Below are 19,179 nucleotides of genomic sequence, written 5' to 3'. Positions count from 1 at the left end.
TCTCTGCTCTATCAACTGCTTGCCATTGTAACATCTGAGCTATAATACATATGTCCATTGACTTATGTTTGAAGTATCATTCAGAGAGGGGGATACACATACAGCGGTCATTACATGCATTTCTATCTGTCCACTTTATTCTATGCACAGTGGCAATAGTAAGACTTTAGGGGCTTATTATGCATTAAGTTATATTTTTCTTTAGTATGTCTATACCCCAGTTTTATCATGATTTCTGAACAAAGGAAGCCTTTAAGCTGGGTTTACACTACAGAATTTTTGAGCGCCATTTTGGTGCAGCAAATGGGATTCTGCTGCACAGTGAACACGAGGTGGAGCTTTCCACCATGGAAATTGATCTGCTGAAAGTATGATGATCTTCAATTTTTTTGGTCAGAATCTATGTGGACAGCAATGTTTGCGCAGCCACCTTCGCTATCTCTGGCTGGAATATTTCTGGCCAGAGATTCCTTAGTATGAACCTAGCCTTACTGCACCAATGCTGCAAAAAACAGCCCAGCTACAATATGCCAGACAACATATTGTCACTTCAGTACAGTGTTCCGGAATCTGTGAGAGATGTCAAGACCAAAATAAAGCTTTATGGTCCCAACCAATGGCACTATATTTGTAGAGGGGTCAACAAGTCCAATAGCAAAAACAATACCATCCCCACTGTGAAGCATTGTGGTGGTCACTGATTTTTTGAGGTTGTATAAGCTCTAAAGGCACAAGGAATCCTGTGAAAATTGATGGCAAGATGAGTACCATGTTATCTGAAAACTCTTGCAGAAAATCTGTATTCTTCTGCACGAAAGCTGCACTTGGACTTTCCAGCACGACATGACCCTAAATCCAAAACTAAGTTGACCTTCCATTGGATACCACAGAAAAAGGTGAAGGTTCTGGATTGGCCATAACTCTCCTGACCTTATCATCAAGCCTCTCTGGGGAGATCTCAACCATGCGGTTTTTGCAAGAGACCTAAAGACTTTGAATGACCTGGAGGCATGTTGTACCACCTTCAAGAATTTTTGGCCTCGTAGACAACTAGCATCAATGACAGTGTGCGGCCTTTTGTAATAAAGGAGCAATACATGGTATTAAGAATTTATGTTAGGAAGACTTTTAAGCAAGGGTCATGGTTTATGGCTTAAAAGGGTATTCCGCTACCCAACGTTTGGAACAAACTGTTCCGAACGCTGGAGCTGGCTCTGGGAGCTCGTGACGTCATAGCCCCGCCCCCTCATGATGTCACGTCCCACCCCCTCAATGCAAGTCTATGGGAGGGGCGTGACAATCGCCACGCCCCCTCCCATAGACTAGCATTGATGGGGCGGGGCTATGCCATCACGAGCTCCAGCTGAGCAGCGGAGTACCCCTTTAAGCTGCCCATACACACATAATCTATCTTGATCGACCGCTCTACAGCCTGCAAGATTATTAATAAAAATCCAGATTAGTAACACAATGTATATACAGAGCTGCTTATTGTAGACTTTACCTATATAAAAGTGAATATATGCTGTAAATTCAACACATGGGAAATCTCCTGACTCTACCTCAGTTTCGGACATGTGCATGTGTAATACCGACCTTGTCTAATAGTTTAGATTAAAACCGTTCTCAGATTTATCTTGTAATAAACTTGACAAAGACGACCTGCTAACCTGCAATGGTTAATGCCCTTTTTTCTGTTCCTATGTGTTAATACTGAGTTTTGGTATTTTGATAGGCTCTTGTGTAATTTTCAAACAGCTGAGTGCAAGTAAGTAACCGCCAGTGGTACCATACGCCATTTTTCTTTTCTAGTGGGAACGTAAGCTGACCTGCTGAAGGCTGCCATCCCTAGGTGCTGAGGCTTGTACACTCTGCAGACTCTCCTGTTTGTCAGCATCCCTGCAGGCCTAGAAATAGTGAATGGAAGGCACCTTGTACCATTATACTGTGGGGACATTATAGTTCAGGCTCATCTGAATGCTTAGCACATGCTTTGACCTGGTTTGCGCAGGCTGTAGTTTTACGATGACACTATAGGAGCATGCAGTTGCATGTTTGAAAACTTTGAAATTGTGTAAGGTGCTGAGGGGTGGGTGTGATGTACTAAGAAAGTCCGTATGGTACCCTCCTAAATCTGTGTAATCTTCATTACAGGAGATGTCAGAGTAAGAAGCAGAGCTGGGTTTGAATCCGAAAGACGAGGCTCTCATCCCTACGTTGATTTTCGTATTTTGCACTGTAAGTAGATCGAAATCAGGTCTCTGATTAGAGAGAAGCCTCCAGCCTAACCCCAAAAGTTTGCTTTAACTGGCATGACACAAATGTCAGTGGTTGGATTGTGGTTAATACCAGTTTTAATTTATTTGTTTCACCACTGGGTGTCACTATTGCAACATTTTACTTTTGATTTATTGTGTATGTATTTTGTTTCTCGTTTACTTTTTTCCTCAACTTTTTTGTCTTTCCTAAGTACATGTGGTGGATAACTACAAGTATCTGTATACATCCCATTGTCATTGTGTTGCACTGTTGTGGCTTGAATGCTCTTGCCTTCTTTGAAAATATTATTTTATAGCGTAGTGTAGTGTTAGCGCAGTTTTACACAGGTTTAGCATAGTTTTACACAGGTGTAGTTTAGATAGCTAGAGAGGAGAGGAAGGGAAATAAAACTTAACTTTTAATTTATATGCTGTTAAGAAAGAAATATATATAGTGCACGATGTGCTCACGGGGGATACTGGTGATGATCCCCTGATTCGTATAGACACACAAAAAACACAGTTAATATATAGTAAGAGATACTGTCGAATATTCGCCTTATATTAATCCAGTCTGACCAATAGCAGTCACAACCTAGATTATCACGGCCATACAGCATTTGGACCATACACAACGTCAGGCTGTTGCTGTTTGATTGGTATCTGGCTGAGAATGAAAAGACTGAGAACCACACCCTTTTTTTCCCCCCTCATAACTAAATAAATAAATAAAATAAAGTGTGTGGTTCCCAGTCTTTTCATTCTCAGCCAGATACCAACCAAACAGCAAAAGCCTAATATAACCAGGGTGGGCGAGAACCATTGTTACTGGCCCTCCCCAGCATAAATAATGCCAGCCTTTTACCACCTAGGCCCAAGAGCACTATATTTGGTGCTCTGGGCCTGTAGGGTATTGGCTCTTCCTGGTACCTCTGTGGCGGTGGGTACTGGGGTAGTAATTGGGGGTTAGCCAATTACTACCCCAGTGTTTTGAGGGCTGACGCTAAGCCCCGGCTTAGTAATGGACTCCATCTATAAGACAGCTTCCACTACTAAGCCTGTAAAGTAATGAAGTAAAAAATAAAAATAAAAAAACGCGCACACACACAATAAAAAATTTTTATTAGGAAAAACACCCCCCCCCCACAGCCACAGCCCTCATTAAACATTTTATTAAAAAAATAAATTAAAAAAATTCAGGTCATCGTCGCAGTCCACCAAATCCGACGCTGTCCTCTGCATTCACGTATCTGAAACGAGAAGAGAATAAAAACACACAAAAATGGGTTAGTACATTTTTGGGGGTTCTCCCCCTGGAGCGCCTAACTTACGACCCCCATCCCAGCTCTGTCATCTTCCTGTGTTGCTCCACGTCTAATGACAGAGGTGGGTAAGTGGCCTTCTGATCACCATATACAGCCATCTATATACAGTCATGGTCGTAAATGCTGGGTTCCTTTGTGTGTATTGGGACTAAACCAAAAAAGGAGGAAAAAAGAAAATTGGACATAATGTCACACCAAACTCAAAAATGGTCTGGACAAAATTATTGGCACCCATAACTTAATATTTGGTTGCACACCCTTTGAGGGAAAAAAAATTATCAGTCGATTCCTATAACCATCAATAAGCTTCTTACACCTCTCAGCCGGAATGTTGGACCACTTTTCCATTGCAAACTGCTCCTGGTCTCTTATTAGAAGAGCGCCATTTTCCAACAGAAAATTTTAGATCTCTCCACAGTTGTTCAATATGATTTAGAACTGGACTCATTGCTGCCACTTAAGAACTCTCCAGTGCTTTGTTGCCATCCATTTCTGGGTGCTTCTTGATGTATGTTTGGGGTCATTGTCCTGCTGGAAGACCTCGGACGCAAACCCAGCTTTCTGACACTGGGTTGTACAGTGCGACCCAAAATCCATTGGTAATCTGCAGATTTCACGATGCCTTGCACACATACAAGGCACCCAGTGCCAGAGGCAGCAAGACCACCCCAAAACATCATTGAACCTCCACCATTTTTCACTGTAGGTACTTTGTTGTTTTCTTTGTAGGCCTCATTCCGTTTTTGGTAAACAGTAGAATGATTTGCTTTACCAAAAAGCTATATATTGGTCTCATCTGTCTACAAGACATTTTCCCCAGAAGGATTTTGGCTTACTCAAGTTAATTTTGGCAAAATGTAGTCTTTCTTTTTTAGGTCTCTGTGTCAGCAGTGGGGTCCTCCTGGGTCTCCTGCCATAGCATTTCATTAAAATGTTGATGGATAATTTGTGCTGACACTGATGCTCCCTGAGCCTGCAGGACAGCTTGAATATTTTTGGAACTTGTTTGGGGCTGCTTATCCACCATCTGAACTATCCTGCGTTGACGCCTTTCATAAATTTTTCTCTTCCGTCCACGCCCAGGGAGATTAGCTACAGTGCCATGGGTTGCAAACTTCTTGATAATGTTGCGCATTGTGGACAAAGGCAAATCTAGATCTCTGGATATGGACTTGCAACCTTGAGATTGTTGATATTTTTCCACAATTTTGGTTCTCACATCCTCAGACAGTTCTCTTCTCCTCTTTCTGTTGTCCATGCTTAGTTTGGCGCACACACAGACACACAATGCAAAGACTAAGTGAACTTTTTTTTTTTTTTTTTTTATCTGCTCACAGGTGGGATTTTTATATTGCCCGCACCTGTTACTTGCCCCAGGTGAGTTTAAAGGAGCATCACATGCTTGAAACAACCTTATTTATCCACAATTTTGAAAGGGTGCCAATAATTTTGTCCTGCTCATTTTTGGCATTTGGTGTGACATTATGTCCAATTAGCTTTTTTCCCTCCCTTCTTTGGTTTAATTGCAATACACACAAAGGAAATAAACATGTGTATAGCAAAAACACGTGTTACTGCAATCCTTTTCTGTGAGAAATACTTAATTTTCTAGAAAAATTCAGGAGTGCTAATATTTACGGCCATGACTGTAGATTGCTTTATACCCCTAATGAACCAACTAGCACAGCTCAGGGCGCACTCGCCTCTGCTACATTAACGTAGCAGAGCACAACTGCCTCTGCTACTTTAACGTGCAAGAATGTACTCTCCTCTGCTAGGTTACCGTAGCACACTGCAATTGCCTTTGCTACTTTTGCAAAACTACAACTCCCATCCTGCCTGGACAGCCTTTGGCTGTCTGGGCATGCTGGGAGTTGCAGCCCCTTCACTACCCCTTCACTGTATGACTAAGCTAAGCTACACCTTATGCTGCACTCTCTAAACTATGCTTGATCTGCCTGTAAAATCAAGCTAGCTACACTACACCTGTATAAAACGATGCCAATACTACACTACGCTAACTACACATGTGTAAAACTAAGTTAACACTACGCTAAACCTGCGCTAACACTACACTATGCTAACTACACTAAAACTGTTCTTACGCTATGCTAACTACACTACACCAACTACGCTATACCTGTGGAAAACTAAAACTCCCATCCTGCCTGGACAGCCTTTAGCTGTCTGGGCATGCTGGGAGTTGTAGTCCCTTCACTGTAAAACATGCAAAACTACAACTTCCAGCATGCCTGCACAGCCTTAGGCTGTCTGGGCATGCTGAGTATTGTAGTCTCTTTACTTTAAAACCTATAACCTAGCTCCTTTTCACTTTAAAAACTAAGCAACTCTACAATTTAAAGTAGCTAAGCTACACTAATGTTAAACTATGCTAACCCTACACTGGTCTCCCTCCCTCCCTGCCTGCTACAGTACGCTACCTACGCCAGTTACGTACCCGGTGTCCGGGCATGAGCATGCGCACAGTGTTCTACTGACTCCTCTGAACTGCGCATGCGCCAATATATGCTAGCCTCCCTACACGAACTGCGTAGTGGAGGAAAGCTGCACGCTAGCCCTGCGTGCTACTGACAATGCTCATGCCACAATGCTCCTAACACTGCCTATGTTAGCCCTACGCTGTCACCGGAGTGCTGCGCATGCGCTCACCGTTTTCTACGAATTGAGGAAAACTTAACATCACCGGCAGAGCAGGTAGAACCCTCTTGGGGACCACCCTGATAACTCTTGGTTCAGGCAGCATGAAAGTGATGACATAAATACAGAATTACCCAATTATTTGTGCTGATCTGCTGTGCATTGGTTAACTTATTTTATATCATATATATAATTAATTATTATTATATATTTTTTTTTTTAAACCTAGCACATTCGGAAATTGAAATCTCCTTGTCTGCAAGAAACATCCGGAGATTGTTGAGTTTTCAACGGTACTTAAGGTCTTCACGATTTTTCCGGGGTGTCGCTGCACAAAATTCATTGTACTTGGATGATGACTACAATGGACAAGCCAAGGTAAGTACACACCTACAGCCTCTGCCCAAATATATGAATCCTCCACATAGTCTTCTCCTCTTCCCTTCTCCTGCAGAGATGTTCATGCTTATCTTTCCATGCTGTTCTGCCTTCCAGAAGGTTAATTCTTTCTTTTCTTTTTTTCTTTTTTGAAGTGTATGCTGGAAAAAGTCGGAAACTGGAATTTTGATATATTTCTTTTTGATAGATTGACGAATGGTAAGACACTGGTTTTGTGGTGTAACGTGTTTTGACATACTTTTGGGATTAACATAAGGGTAGCATTGAATCTATCTGGTAACTGAGAATATTTAACCATTTCATTGCCAATACCTTTATGTACTGTGTCATGACTTTAAATGCCTTTTATGATACCAGGGTTACGTTACAGTGCATTACTCTGTTGACAGCATGAAACCTTTTTCTTCCTAGTTGTGTTTGTGTGTGAGGTATGTGGAGGCAAGTGAAGGAAGTGACATCAGGAAGAAGGAATAAATCTGTGTTTTTCCAGTATCTTCTTGGGTTATACAGGAGCTACTTAAGTTGTTACTAGAGATGAGCGAACTTACAGTAAATTCGATTCGTCACAAACTTCTCGGCTCGGCAGTCCTAGGACTGTATCCACCTTTTCCAGCCCATCGGAGCACCTGAAAGCTGAACTAATTTATGCAGGAAAAGTCATCAACTGCCGAGCCGAGAATTTTGTGACAAATCAAATTTACTGTAAGTTCGCTCATCTCTAGTTGTTACCTTATCAAACAGTATGTGAAGGTGTCTTGTTGGTCAAATCTTCGTCTGTATGACAAAGATATATACTGCTAATATACTGCATTATTTAAAGAAATACAGAGATATGAGTTCCTGTCCATGTGGTCCTCAGTAAAGCAGTCAGAACCAGTTAGAAAATAAAAAATGAGCTACTAGAACATTAGTGGCAGAAATGTACTAGACCAGTGGTCTTCAACATGTAGACCTCCAGATGTTGCAAAACTTCAACTCCCAGCATGCCCGGACAGCCGTTGGCTGTCCGGGCATGCTGGGAGTTGTAGTTTTGCAACATCTGGAGGTCCGCAGGTTGAAGACCACTGTACTAGACAGATCATCCTAATAACTGAGGGTTGTCATTTTCTTTTCTTTCAGGGAACAGTCTGGTTACCCTAACCTTTCACCTCTTGAGTCATAATGGTCTAATAGATCACTTTCACTTGGACATGGTGAAGCTGCGTAGATTTCTAGGTAAGTTACAATGCTTGCAATGAATACCCTATGGTAAATCTGTGGCTGTATTCAGTTGTTTTATGATACACATCCAGTAACACTGCTCAGGCTTAAAGGACAAGTCTCATGCCGATAAGTACAGAACAACTTATCCCCTATCCGCAGGACATTAATAAGATCACTCACATGCCTTACATAATACTGTCTTGCGCCATACAATTCTGAATAGTTTTCGACAGACAGTCCCTCCATATGTTCCCGGTTTGCTGAATTCTTGTTCAGCACAATCTCACGCTAACTCACTGCAATGCAGCACGTTCTTGTGAATGTGCGAGATCACACAGTTGCGATAACAGCCTTGTGGGCCTTATACAGACTCAAGTAACCCCTGCACAGTGTGTTTCTGGTCACCCACCAGATCTTATTTCCATGCAACAATGACTTTTGTTTTCCATCACATGACCCTACAGTCAGTCTCTGGCCGCAAGCTATTTGCTGCCTCTTCCCAAGTTACATTGCCTTCACCCACCTCCTCCTGCCCAATTCAGTCATTGGCGGCCACTGATATGTACAGGCAATATATTTTAACATCTGTTAGCCATTGTTTGGGAGACTCATCCATTTGACTAAGATCAAGTGTAGTATCTGATCTTATCAGTTTCATGGTGGTGGCAGGCGACGCCAGTGTGGAGCTGGTGGGGATGGGTGCTGCATGGTAGGGAGCAGGTGTACCGGCGCGTTCCGGGGTTGGTTCTGAGGAATCAGCTCGACGGCTGCCATAATGTGACCTGCTTCCTCCGGGTCTTGCCATGAGGCTGAGAGGGTCTAGAGCAGAGGTACTTTAGTGCCTCGGGGAGTGGTGACCCCGAGGTGCCGATACTCACTGGGAGGATAGACTCACTGAGTTGAAGCACGGGCACCATGATCTCTGCACCTTTGTGGCACTCACCTCTTGATTCCCGGCCTTCTGGCTAGGATCAGAGAAATTTTTATAGATCCGGCCGGATGTTCGGGCAATATATCTGCACACATTCACTTATTTATTTATTTTTGTCTCACTGTGTCACTTTTTGCGTGTTGTGTGTCCACAGGATTTGTCAGGTTGTGGTAGCCCTTCTTGGTGTCCCTCTTGGCGGTCTAGGGGAGGTGTGTGTGGTAGGGGTGTGAATCGCCAAGAATTTGGCAATTCGAATCGCGATACCAGTGTGGCGATTCGATATATCGCGATACCGTCTAGGTGACGATACATCGCGATATATAACGATTCTGTCTAAAAAAACAATGTCTTTTTATACTTTTATTAAAACTTTATTTATTTTTTTTTTTATACACTTTATTAGTCTTTTAGGAATCATTAGATTCCTCAGACAGATGAATAGAGTTCTATTGAACTCCATTTATCTGCGATCCATTGATAGAACCTGGTCCAGCCAGGCTCTATCAATGACAGAGCCGGGACAGCAGGGAAGCAGAGGTAAGCCCTCCGGCTACCTCCACAGTGGATCGCCCGCCCTCGATCGCGCTGCGGGGGGGGGCGATCTAGCCCACCAGGGAGCATACACATGTCCCTTTAGATGCCGCTGTCAGCTTTGACAGCAGCGATCTAAAGGGTTAATAGCCAGCCGCGGCGATCGCCGCATGCTGGCTATTAGTGGCGGCCCCCGGCTACTGAAAACAGCCGGGGGCTGCAGAGTATGGAGCGGGCACAAGTCGGAGCCCACTCCGTACACCCAGAGCGCCGCCGCGTCAGATCCGGATGACAAAATGTGGAACTTGTATCTCCTGATGCCCTGGACATGCTGTTTCGGGGATCAGGAGATACAAATTCCACATCACTAAAAGAATCGATTTTTTTTTTTCTTACATCCCTAGTGTGTGGCCATTAGCTTCTGCACCTCCCTGCAAACACCCCGGGTACTCTTGCTCTGGCAGGGTACCAACCGTTATCGGCTCTGCGGGCAGATACCGTGGCTAACTCAAAGGGGGATGCCGGGAGCATTTGTGGTCCCTTAGTAGCTTTGGCAAAAAGGGACATCGAACCTGGAACCTCGCAGGTACCTTTTTGGTCCGGAGGCGAAGGGTAAGGTTTGTTGGGGGTCCTCTCCCCCATCGGAGAAGGGCTTGCGATAGACCGCATCCTCTGTGCACGTTTTTTTAGTGTAACACGTTTGCACTTTTTCTTGCACTTTGGGTGATTCGAAAGCACGTTCCTAGGCTCTTAGATAAAAAGAATTGTTGGGGAGACTCATGAATTCAGCAGACTGAACTTAGTCTAAGGTCTGGAGTCTTGGAGTAGAAGGCAAAAGGACAGAATGCTGTGCTATTCTTTGTCCAAATTATGGAACCTGATGGACCACATTATAAGTCTTGAGAGCCATTGGGCAAGTTGTTGTTTGATGGTTTTTAATGTAACACAAGCCATGATGGCAGTGTGAACAGCGCCTGTAATGCTGAGCGCTCTAAATACATTACCAATTCTGCACCTTTATCAATGTGAAATGTCTGAGATAATCTGGACACATCACTGGTTCTGTTAATCTTGGAATATGAGAATTGTGAAGGACTCTGTCAGCAAATGTAGTGCTTGATGATTTTTTTCCACTTTCTCCCTAGTTATGGTTCAAGAAGACTACCACAGCCAGAACCCATATCACAACGCAGTGCACGCTGCTGATGTGACTCAGGCCATGTACTGTTATTTAAAAGAACCCAAGGTAAGGAAGGTGTGATATATGTGAAGAAATCGCTGCTTCTTGGACATAATAAATGCAATAAAACTGGGTTATTTGGTTTTATCAGCTGACCTCTTATGGGATTAAGAGCTTTCATCCCCACTAATGCTCTAAATGGCTGACAAAAAATCAGTATCATTACTCCTCTGAAATCACTTGCATTTTGGGAGCAACTTAAAGCCAATAATTATGGCTTTATGGCAGACTTCCCTGGGTGGGGGGGGCCTTGTTCTTTGGGGAAAGGCACAGATGGGGGCCTTTTTTCTACCTGGCTCATAAGAGGTTAATGGGTCTCTGACTCACCTATCCTCTGCGCTGCGTGGCAGTAGTCCTCAACTCCGGGCTGCGAGCGGTGAAGGTGCGGCTTCCTCTTTTACTGCAGGCGGCATCGGGGGGGGGGGGCTTGTTCTCTAGAACGCGCCAGTTCTTCCGGGGGCTGCGCGATCTTAAGGCAGAGGACGTGCTTTTTATCATTTAAAAAAAAAGCCTCTCACAGGCTCTCTGCGCCCTCCAGTGGCTGCATGACTACATTGCTTCAGCACTTTCTCTCTCTCTTGGAGAGTATTAGGCTTCCCTCTAGTGGTCAAAAGTTGTTACAGCTACATATTATTTTTTTTTTCTGGTGCCCTCCCTCTTACTCCTGGCTGTTAATCAGTTTTTTTTTTTTTTTTCCCTCAGATCCCCTGCCTTCCAAGTATGCCTTTAGGGACTTTTTAACGATTATCGGCTAAGATCAAGTGTGGTCTCTGTTATCTGTTATATATCTGATATGTCCCCTATCCGAGACCCATATATTGAAAGGATTTTTTTTTTTTTTTTTTGCTTCAGTCGCCCTTGGCAGGTGACGGATAGACCTGTTTCTGCGGGTTCAGTGCACATTACATATTGGTTTTATCCGTTTATTAGGGCACCAGCCATGTGCTTTGTACCATCTGGCTTACATAAGCCGTGGACCTAGAGTCCACACTATGCGTTTCTAGCTCCTGTTCCAGAGTGACCTTTTTTTCTTTTTTCGGACTTCCCTTGCACGGTCACCTTCGCTGAGGTATGCTGTTGGTCGAAGGTTCAGTCTTTGGGAGAGTAACCTGCGTTGCTCACCAGGGGCTATACAGTGGCTCAGTGGTTAATGCTGTTGCCTTGCAACGCTGGGGTCTGGGGTTTAGATCTCACCAAGGAATCGTTTCTCTGCCTTTTGGCTAAGATCAAGTGTAGTATCTGTTCTTATCAGTTTAATATCTGATACGTCCCCTATCTGGGGACCATATATTAAATGGATTTTTTCAGAACTGGGGCCGATTTCGAAGCTTGCTTCCATCGCCCTATGCATTATGGCAGTATTTTCGGGTACAGATCATCAAAAAACATCTGCATAGATTTTCTCTGCATGTTTGCACGGGGAGTAAAATTAAAGCGGTACTCCGGTGGAAAACTTTTTTTTTTTTTTTTTTTTTTTTATAAATGAACTGGTGCTAGAAAGGTAAACAGATATGTAGATTACTTCTATTAAAAAATCTTAATCCTTTTTGTACTTTTTAGCAGCTGTATGCTACAGTGGAAATTCTTTACTTTTTTTAATTTCTTTTTTGTCTTGTCCACAGTGGTCTCTGCTTTCACCTCTGTCCATGTCAGGAACTGTCCAGAGTAGCATAGGTTTGCTATGGGGATTTTCTCCTGCTCTGGACAGTTCCTGATATGGGCATCAGGTGTCAGCAGAGAGCACTGTGGACAACACAAAAAAGAAATTAAAAAAATTTAAGATTTTCCTCTGTAGCAAACAGCTGCTAAAAAGTACTGAAAGGATTACGAATTTTTAATAGAAGTAATTTACAAATATGTATAACTTTCTTGCACCAGTTAACAAAAAATAAATAAAAAAAAGTTTTCCACCGGAGTACCCCTTTAAGCCTGTTCCCTTCTCCACAAGCCACCCTTACTGTGTCCGTCACTGCAGTCCCAGTGTTCCACTTCCTGAGTGAAGTGTCTGACGGGGTGCCCTTGCATGGGCAATTGACTCTCTGCGAACTCCTCGTGCGTGGTCATAGTCCCCTCCAATGCCCATGGAGCATGCGCTGTCTGCCGCAAAGGGGTGACTCTTTAATGGCTCCTCTACACCATCCATGGAAGTTGGGTCATCTGCTGCAGCTGCTGTTCCGGTACTCCCTCTCTGATTGATTGATTGATTGAGGGTTGACAGACGTACCATGGACCCTCTACACCATCCTTTAGAGGTTGCGACATCTACCACATCCGCGGATGCAGCTTCGTTACCCTGCTATATCTCAGAGTTGACGGTTGTTCTCACATCCTCTGCACTACCCATGGAGGAGATGATATCTGTCGCATCCACAGCTGCAGTCCTGGTGCACCATGGCATGCTGATGTTGTCTGGAGGGTGTTCCTCCATGTTCCCTGGTTTCCACAACGTCCATGGAGCGTGCTTTCCACCACATCTGTGACTGAATTCTGGATTCTGTTCCCGGTGGGGAGGGGAAGTATCATTGGCTTACTAGTGCCATTTCGGTGGTGCATTCATGTCATTGTTTAGTTGTTCCAACTCTGGCCCATCCAGGGTTTACATCCCCACCCAGTGGTGGCGCTTTAGTGGGCCAGATAGGCCTTCCAGTCCAGCCACTTTCTTAATCTCTTTTTTTCCTTCAATGCACAGGGGGTATTAGTGGTCTGGCTACGCACTACTATTGCCTCCTATGGGGATGCCTCTCATTGCTTATACCGTCTTGCGCCCCCTGGAGTTGGGGTGGAGTTTCTTAGACTCTGCTATTTCATGGGCTGTCTTGCATTTCTCCTCCTCTTCTAGGTGGAGTGCTTTCAGTCTTCTGTACTCCTCCTGAGACTGGCTCAGCCATCTCGCTGAACTCTTCCGCTACCGCCTTGGGTATAGCTTAGTGGGTGTCTACTACAGGGATTCAGCCGGGATTGTATGGCCCTTGTACGGTTAATGCTCTGGCTTTTGCACCCATTGCCCTTTGACTTCCTCTTGTGGCCTTTCTGTTCAGGTTGCCTCTGGCTCCGGGGCTCCTCGACAGTCTCGACTGTGGCTAGTCCCTTCTTCTTTTTGGAGTTTGTCGATTGCACTGTGCTAGCCCTCCAGTCTGGGTGGGCACACTTCTGCATCCTGGTCATGTCTTCTTTACCTCGCCTTGTTGCTTTGGTTAGGTTGACATTTCCCTGGGTCCCCTCTGTCTTCTTTTCGGTGATTGTCCTTCTGGGATGTTACTCTCTTGGTCATCAAGACCATCTCGCCATTGGAATCCCCTGCTTGATCGACTATGTCTGTATCCTAGTCTCTTGCATCTGCGAGTGCAGAGTGGCATGGTGGCCTCGGGCTGCGGTGACTTTTTTTCTTCTGGCCGCTGTTCTTCCTTGGGTATGTCACTCTTCTCTGGTGGCCCCAGAGTCATTCTGTTCCCTCTCCCTTGGTGTTTTGCCATTTCAGGCTCTCCTTGACTTGGGCTCTCTTCCAGGTGGCCTTTCCATACCCTGCGCCCCGGAGTGGTTGTTCCTGAGGCTTACATTTTTCCAGGGGTTCGTCTCTGGACCTGGCGGGGTTCCGGTCCCACTCTTCTCCGTTGTTCTCTGTTGAGGCTGTCTTTGTTCGCAGCTCTATGTTCTGCCCCGTCCTGGGTACTCATCGGCCAAAGTGTTCACTCTGGCTTCAGGTTCTCTGCCTCTCCTGGTTCGGGTCTCCAGGGTCCCTCCATTTCTTCATGGATCTGGGATCCTCTGTTTTTCTGGGCGGCTGCTCCAGGGTATCGGATGGCTCTGCTCCTTCTCTCCAGTCTGTTTGCATTCCTCCTCCTCCTTCTGGAGTGGGAGGGGCCCAGATAGTATGGTCTCTGGGTAGGGGGCCTTTCTGGTTGTTCAGGTTGCCCAGTCTGGCAGTTTCATGCATCTTGTCGCATGGTGTTTCCCACTCTCCTAGCTATGCGGTGTACTCTTGTGTTATCTTCCACCTGGTTTTTAGCGGGGTGGCTCTAGGTTTGAGGATTTAGGTGTGGCCCTCCTCAGTTCTGGTGGTCGGGGGTGCAGCTTGCCCTGGCCTTCTTCCTGGCCGGTTTCTCCATGCGCTTGGGACTGTACATGTGTTTCCTTATTTCTCTCTTCGTCCCATTCTAGCAGCTCTGGTATCCGCCTTCGGAATCTTGCCTTCTTGTTGAGCGTGCTCAGCTGCCTTTCTGTTGTCATTCTCTATCCTCAGCCTCTGTCCTACGGTTGCGGTTGGCCTTCTGTCAGGACTCTCCCTTCATGCCTTCCTGGCATGTTTCTCTTCTGGAAGTGGCGTTTCGTCACCAAGTTAGCCTTGCTTAGATGAATCTCTGCATTAAGGGTTCTCTTATCTCTCTCTTCCGCGTGTGGGCCTGTGTCTTATGTCTTTTCATCAGAAGTGTTTCTGCTCTCCTGCCAGGACTGATTCGGCCCGGCAGGCCTCCAGGGCGACAATTTGTTTTCTTATTTGGTCTTTGTACAGTTCCTTCATTTTGGGTCCTGCCTCGTCCTCCCCATGTTTTGCGGGGCTGCCAGGTGGTTGGTTGCCGAGTTCCAGTTTCCTCAGGGCCTCGTCTACTGGACGACCGGTTATGGCTCAGTCTCTGGCCTCACCTTCCCCTCTCTGGTGGTTGTTTTTCCCACCCCAGGGACTTCTTTGGAACGTCCCATGGTTTCTGTGTCCCCAATGAGTCGTCTGAGAAAAGGAGATATTATTGTATTTTTTTTGTATTCACCGTAAAATCTCTTTCTCATAGCCTTCATTGAGGGACCCAGCACCCATTTACGGTTACCTGGTCAGGTTGTTTGTTGCCTGTTATTACTGGTGATGTTTTCTCCTTTTTTGTGGTTTGTCTTCTCCTACTGCTTGTGACACAACTGATTAGCTCAGTGCCTAGTGTCAGCCTCCTAGTGGACAGCAGCATAATACCCATGGTCTCTGTGTCCCCCAACGAAGGCTACAAGAGAGATTTTACAGGGAGTACAAAAAAAATCTCCTCCTTTTCACTACACTATATTTTGGAACTGTGGCCAAAGCCCAAAAATTTTTATTTTATGGTTGTTAAATAGCTTAGGGTGCTCTGATCACACCCCGTATTTGTTTGTTTAGAGAAGACTTAGAACATGTAATTATAGAAATAAAAAAAAACACAACACGTGTCTGTAATATTTGTCACTGCTTTCTTTCCAGCTTGCCAAGTCTCTCACTCCATGGGATGTCCTGTTGGGTTTAATCGCAGCTGCAACACATGATCTGGATCATCCTGGTGTGAATCAGTCTTTTTTAATAAAAACAAACCACTACTTAGCAACTTTATACAAGGTAAGTTACACATTTCTGCCATGGTAGAGCTTGAATTTTTTTTTTTCCCCAAATCTGTTGGCAATTTAAGAATTTAACCTCTTGGGGATGAAGCCCAGTTTAACCTTAAAGGGGTTATCCAGGAAAAAAAAACTTTTTTATATATAATCAACTGGCTCCAGAAAGTTAAACAGATTTGTAAATTACTTCTATTAAAAAAATCTTAATCCTTTCTGTACTTATGAGCTTCTGAAGTTAAGGTCATTCTTTTCTGTCTAAGTGCTCTCTGATGACACGTGTCTCGTGTTTAGAAGAGGTTTGCTATGGGGATTTGCTTCTAAACTGGGCGGTTCCCGAGACACGTGTTATCAGAGAGAACTTAGACAGAAAAGAACAACCTTAACTTCAGAAGCTCATAAGTACTGAAAGGATTAAAAAAAATTCATAGAAGTAATTTACAAATCTGTTTAACTTTCTGTAGCCAGTTGACATATATAAAAAAGATTTTTCCTGGATAACCCCTTAAGGACACAGGACGTAAATGTACGTCCTGGTGCGGTGGTACTTAACGCACCAGGATGTACATTTACGTCCTGTGCATAACAGCGGGCATCGGAGCGATGCCCGTGTCATGCGCGGCTGATCCCGGCTGCTGATCGCAGCCAGGGACCCTCCGGCAATGCCACCATTAACCCCTCAGGTGCCGGGATCAATACAGATCCCGGCATCTGCGGCAGTGCGCGATTTAAATGAACGATCGGATCGCCCACAGCGCTGCTGCGGGGATCCGATCATTCAGAACGCCGCACGGAGGTCCCCTCACCTTCCTGCTTCCGGCTCCCGGCGTCTTCTGCTCTGGTCTGTGATCGAGCAGACCAGAACAGAAGATCGCCAATAACACTGATCAGTTCTATGTCCTATACATAGAACAGATCAGTATTAGCAATCATGGTATTGCTATGAATAGTCCCCTATGGGGACTATTCAAGTGTAAAAAAAAAAAAAAAAAAAAAAAAAATGTAGAAAAATTTAAAAGTAAAAAAAAGTGAAAAATCCCCTCCCCCCAATAAAAAGTAAAACGTCCGTTTTTTCCTATTTTACCCACAAAAAGCGTAAAAAAATAAATTTTATAGACCTATTTGGTATCGCCGCGTGCGTAAATGTCCAAAATTGCTACTTTTTTAATACATTTTATAAAAAAAAAATTTCTAAAAAAGTTATTAAAAGTTTTTTATATGCAAATGTGGTATCAAAAAAAGTACAGATCATGGCGCAAAAATGAGCCCTCATACCGCCGCTTATACGGAAAAATAAAAAAGTTATAGGTCATCAAAATAAAGGGATTATAAACGTACTAATTTGGTTAAAAAGTTTGTGATTTTTTTTTTTAAGCACAACAATAATAGAAAAGTATGTAATAATGGGTATCATTTTAATCGTATTAATAAAAAGTGAGGACCGTTTTACAATGATAAGGGTTAACGTAAAGATGGGTTCTTACCCCTTGGTGTTGCGCTCAGAGCACAACACCTACAGTAGCGCCTGTGTATGGAAGATCAAGGGAAACCGCTGCCACGAGGAACAAGCCCGGTGTGACGCTCGTTGGTCCGGTAAGTAGCAATAGAGATAATACGTAGATAGGTTCCTCTCAAGAAGGCGCTGGTACCCGGGGATGAAGATAAAGTTCTTTAAAGAACTTTATCTTCATCCCCGGGTACCAGCGCCTTCTTGAGAGGAACCTATCTACGTATTATCTCTATTTTAATCGTATTGACCCTCAGAATAAAGAACACACATCATTTTTACCGTAAATTGTACGGCGTGAAAACGAAGCCTTCCAAAATTAGCAAAATTGCGTTTTTCTTTTAAATTTCCCTACAAAAATAGTGTTTTTTGGTTGCGCCATACATTTTATGATATAATGAGTTATGTCATTACAAAGGACAACTGGTCGTGCAAAAAACAAGCCCTCATACTAGTCTGTGGATGAAAATATAAAAGAGTTATGATTTTTAGAAGGCGAGGAGGAAAAAATGAAAACGTAAAAATTAAATTGTCTGAGTCCTTAAGGCCAAAATGGGCTGAGTCCTTAAGGGGTTAAGAACCAGGCCATTTTTTGCAAATAACTCTGGGATGCTTTAACTTAAGAATTTGATTCTGAGAGTTTTTTCGTGACATATTCTACTTTAGGATAGTGGTAAATTTTCGTCTATGCTTGCATCATTTCTTGGTGAAAAATTCCAAAATTTCCTGAAATATTCAAATTTAGAAAAATGCTAAATTTTTAAAGCTCTCTGCTTGTAAGAAAAATGGACATTACTAATAAAGAATATATTGATTCACATATACAACATGTCTACTTTGTCTGCATCATAAAGTTGACATGTTTTTACTTTTTGAAGACTTCAAAGTTTAGCAGCAATTTTCAAATTTTTCACGAAAAATTCAAAATCAGAATTTTTTTAGGGACCAGTTCAGTTTTGAAGTGAATTTGAGGGTCCTTATGTTTGAAATACCCCATAATGGACCCTCCTTCAGAAGGGAAGGAACGACATTTGGCTTTTGGAGAGCGAATTTTACTGAAATGTTTTTTGGGGGGCATGTCGCATTTAGGAAGCCCCCTTGGTTCCAGAACAGCATAAAAAAAAAAACACGTGGCACACTATTTGGGAAACTACATGCCTCAAGGAACATAACAAGAGGTATAGAGAGCCTTAAATGGTCACTCTCATTAGAACTAATTTTTTGCTATTGCACTCCTTATGGTAAATAAAAAAATATTTCTAATATACCGTATTAATCGGCGTATAACACGCACCCCCATTTTAACAGGGAAATGTAAGTAAAAAAAATAAAAAATGTAAAATAAATGACTTGGACTAAATGCCACATCATGCCCCCAACTTTGTTTTCTTCTGCACCTCAGTTTGGTCCCGTCCCCTCCAGTGCCACATCATTCCTTCCCTTTTTATCAGTCCATGTGCCACATTTACCCCTCTCATCGCCACCCCCCATGTCTCATCATTTCCCACTGTCATAAACCACCACTAGCCATACAGACATTAAGCATTTAGTGCCTCCCCCACCATCATTTCCCCCTGCTCATCATGTCCTCCATCATTCCCCCCCATCATCCCCCCCACCCTGTCTCATCATGTCCCCCATCATTGTCCCTCATCATCCCCCCCATCACCCCCCCCCCCCTCATCATTTCCCCCCTATCTCACCCCCCCCCCTCATCATTTCCCCCCTATCTCATACCCCCCCATAATTCCACCCCCCCCCCCATCATGTTCCTCCTATGG

The 19,179-nt window shown here is 43.9% G+C and overlaps 1 protein-coding gene and 1 pseudogene across 4 annotated transcripts in view; both read left to right on the top strand.

Annotated features, from left to right (window-relative positions):
* PDE7A (phosphodiesterase 7A) overlaps nucleotides 1-19,179 on the top strand; it is a 93,717-nt gene that overhangs the window by 65,464 nt on the left and 9,074 nt on the right. For all 4 annotated transcript variants that reach the window (XM_056522044.1, XM_056522046.1, XM_056522045.1 and 1 more), the window contains exons 3-8: nucleotides 2,155-2,238; nucleotides 6,471-6,619; nucleotides 6,775-6,838; nucleotides 7,760-7,855; nucleotides 10,451-10,551; nucleotides 15,764-15,895. In XM_056522044.1, the coding sequence (XP_056378019.1) occupies nucleotides 2,155-2,238; nucleotides 6,471-6,619; nucleotides 6,775-6,838; nucleotides 7,760-7,855; nucleotides 10,451-10,551; nucleotides 15,764-15,895 (626 nt within the window). The remainder of the gene's footprint in view (nucleotides 1-2,154; nucleotides 2,239-6,470; nucleotides 6,620-6,774; nucleotides 6,839-7,759; nucleotides 7,856-10,450; nucleotides 10,552-15,763; nucleotides 15,896-19,179) is intronic.
* LOC130275206 (U2 spliceosomal RNA) lies at nucleotides 11,746-11,924 on the top strand (annotated as a pseudogene).

The sequence above is a fragment of the Hyla sarda genome, chromosome 5 (assembly GCF_029499605.1).
Source record: "Hyla sarda isolate aHylSar1 chromosome 5, aHylSar1.hap1, whole genome shotgun sequence".
Classification (NCBI taxonomy): Eukaryota; Metazoa; Chordata; class Amphibia; order Anura; family Hylidae; genus Hyla; species Hyla sarda.
The sequence above is the reverse complement of the archived record's forward strand: the minus strand, read 5'-3'. Positions and strand labels throughout refer to the sequence as shown.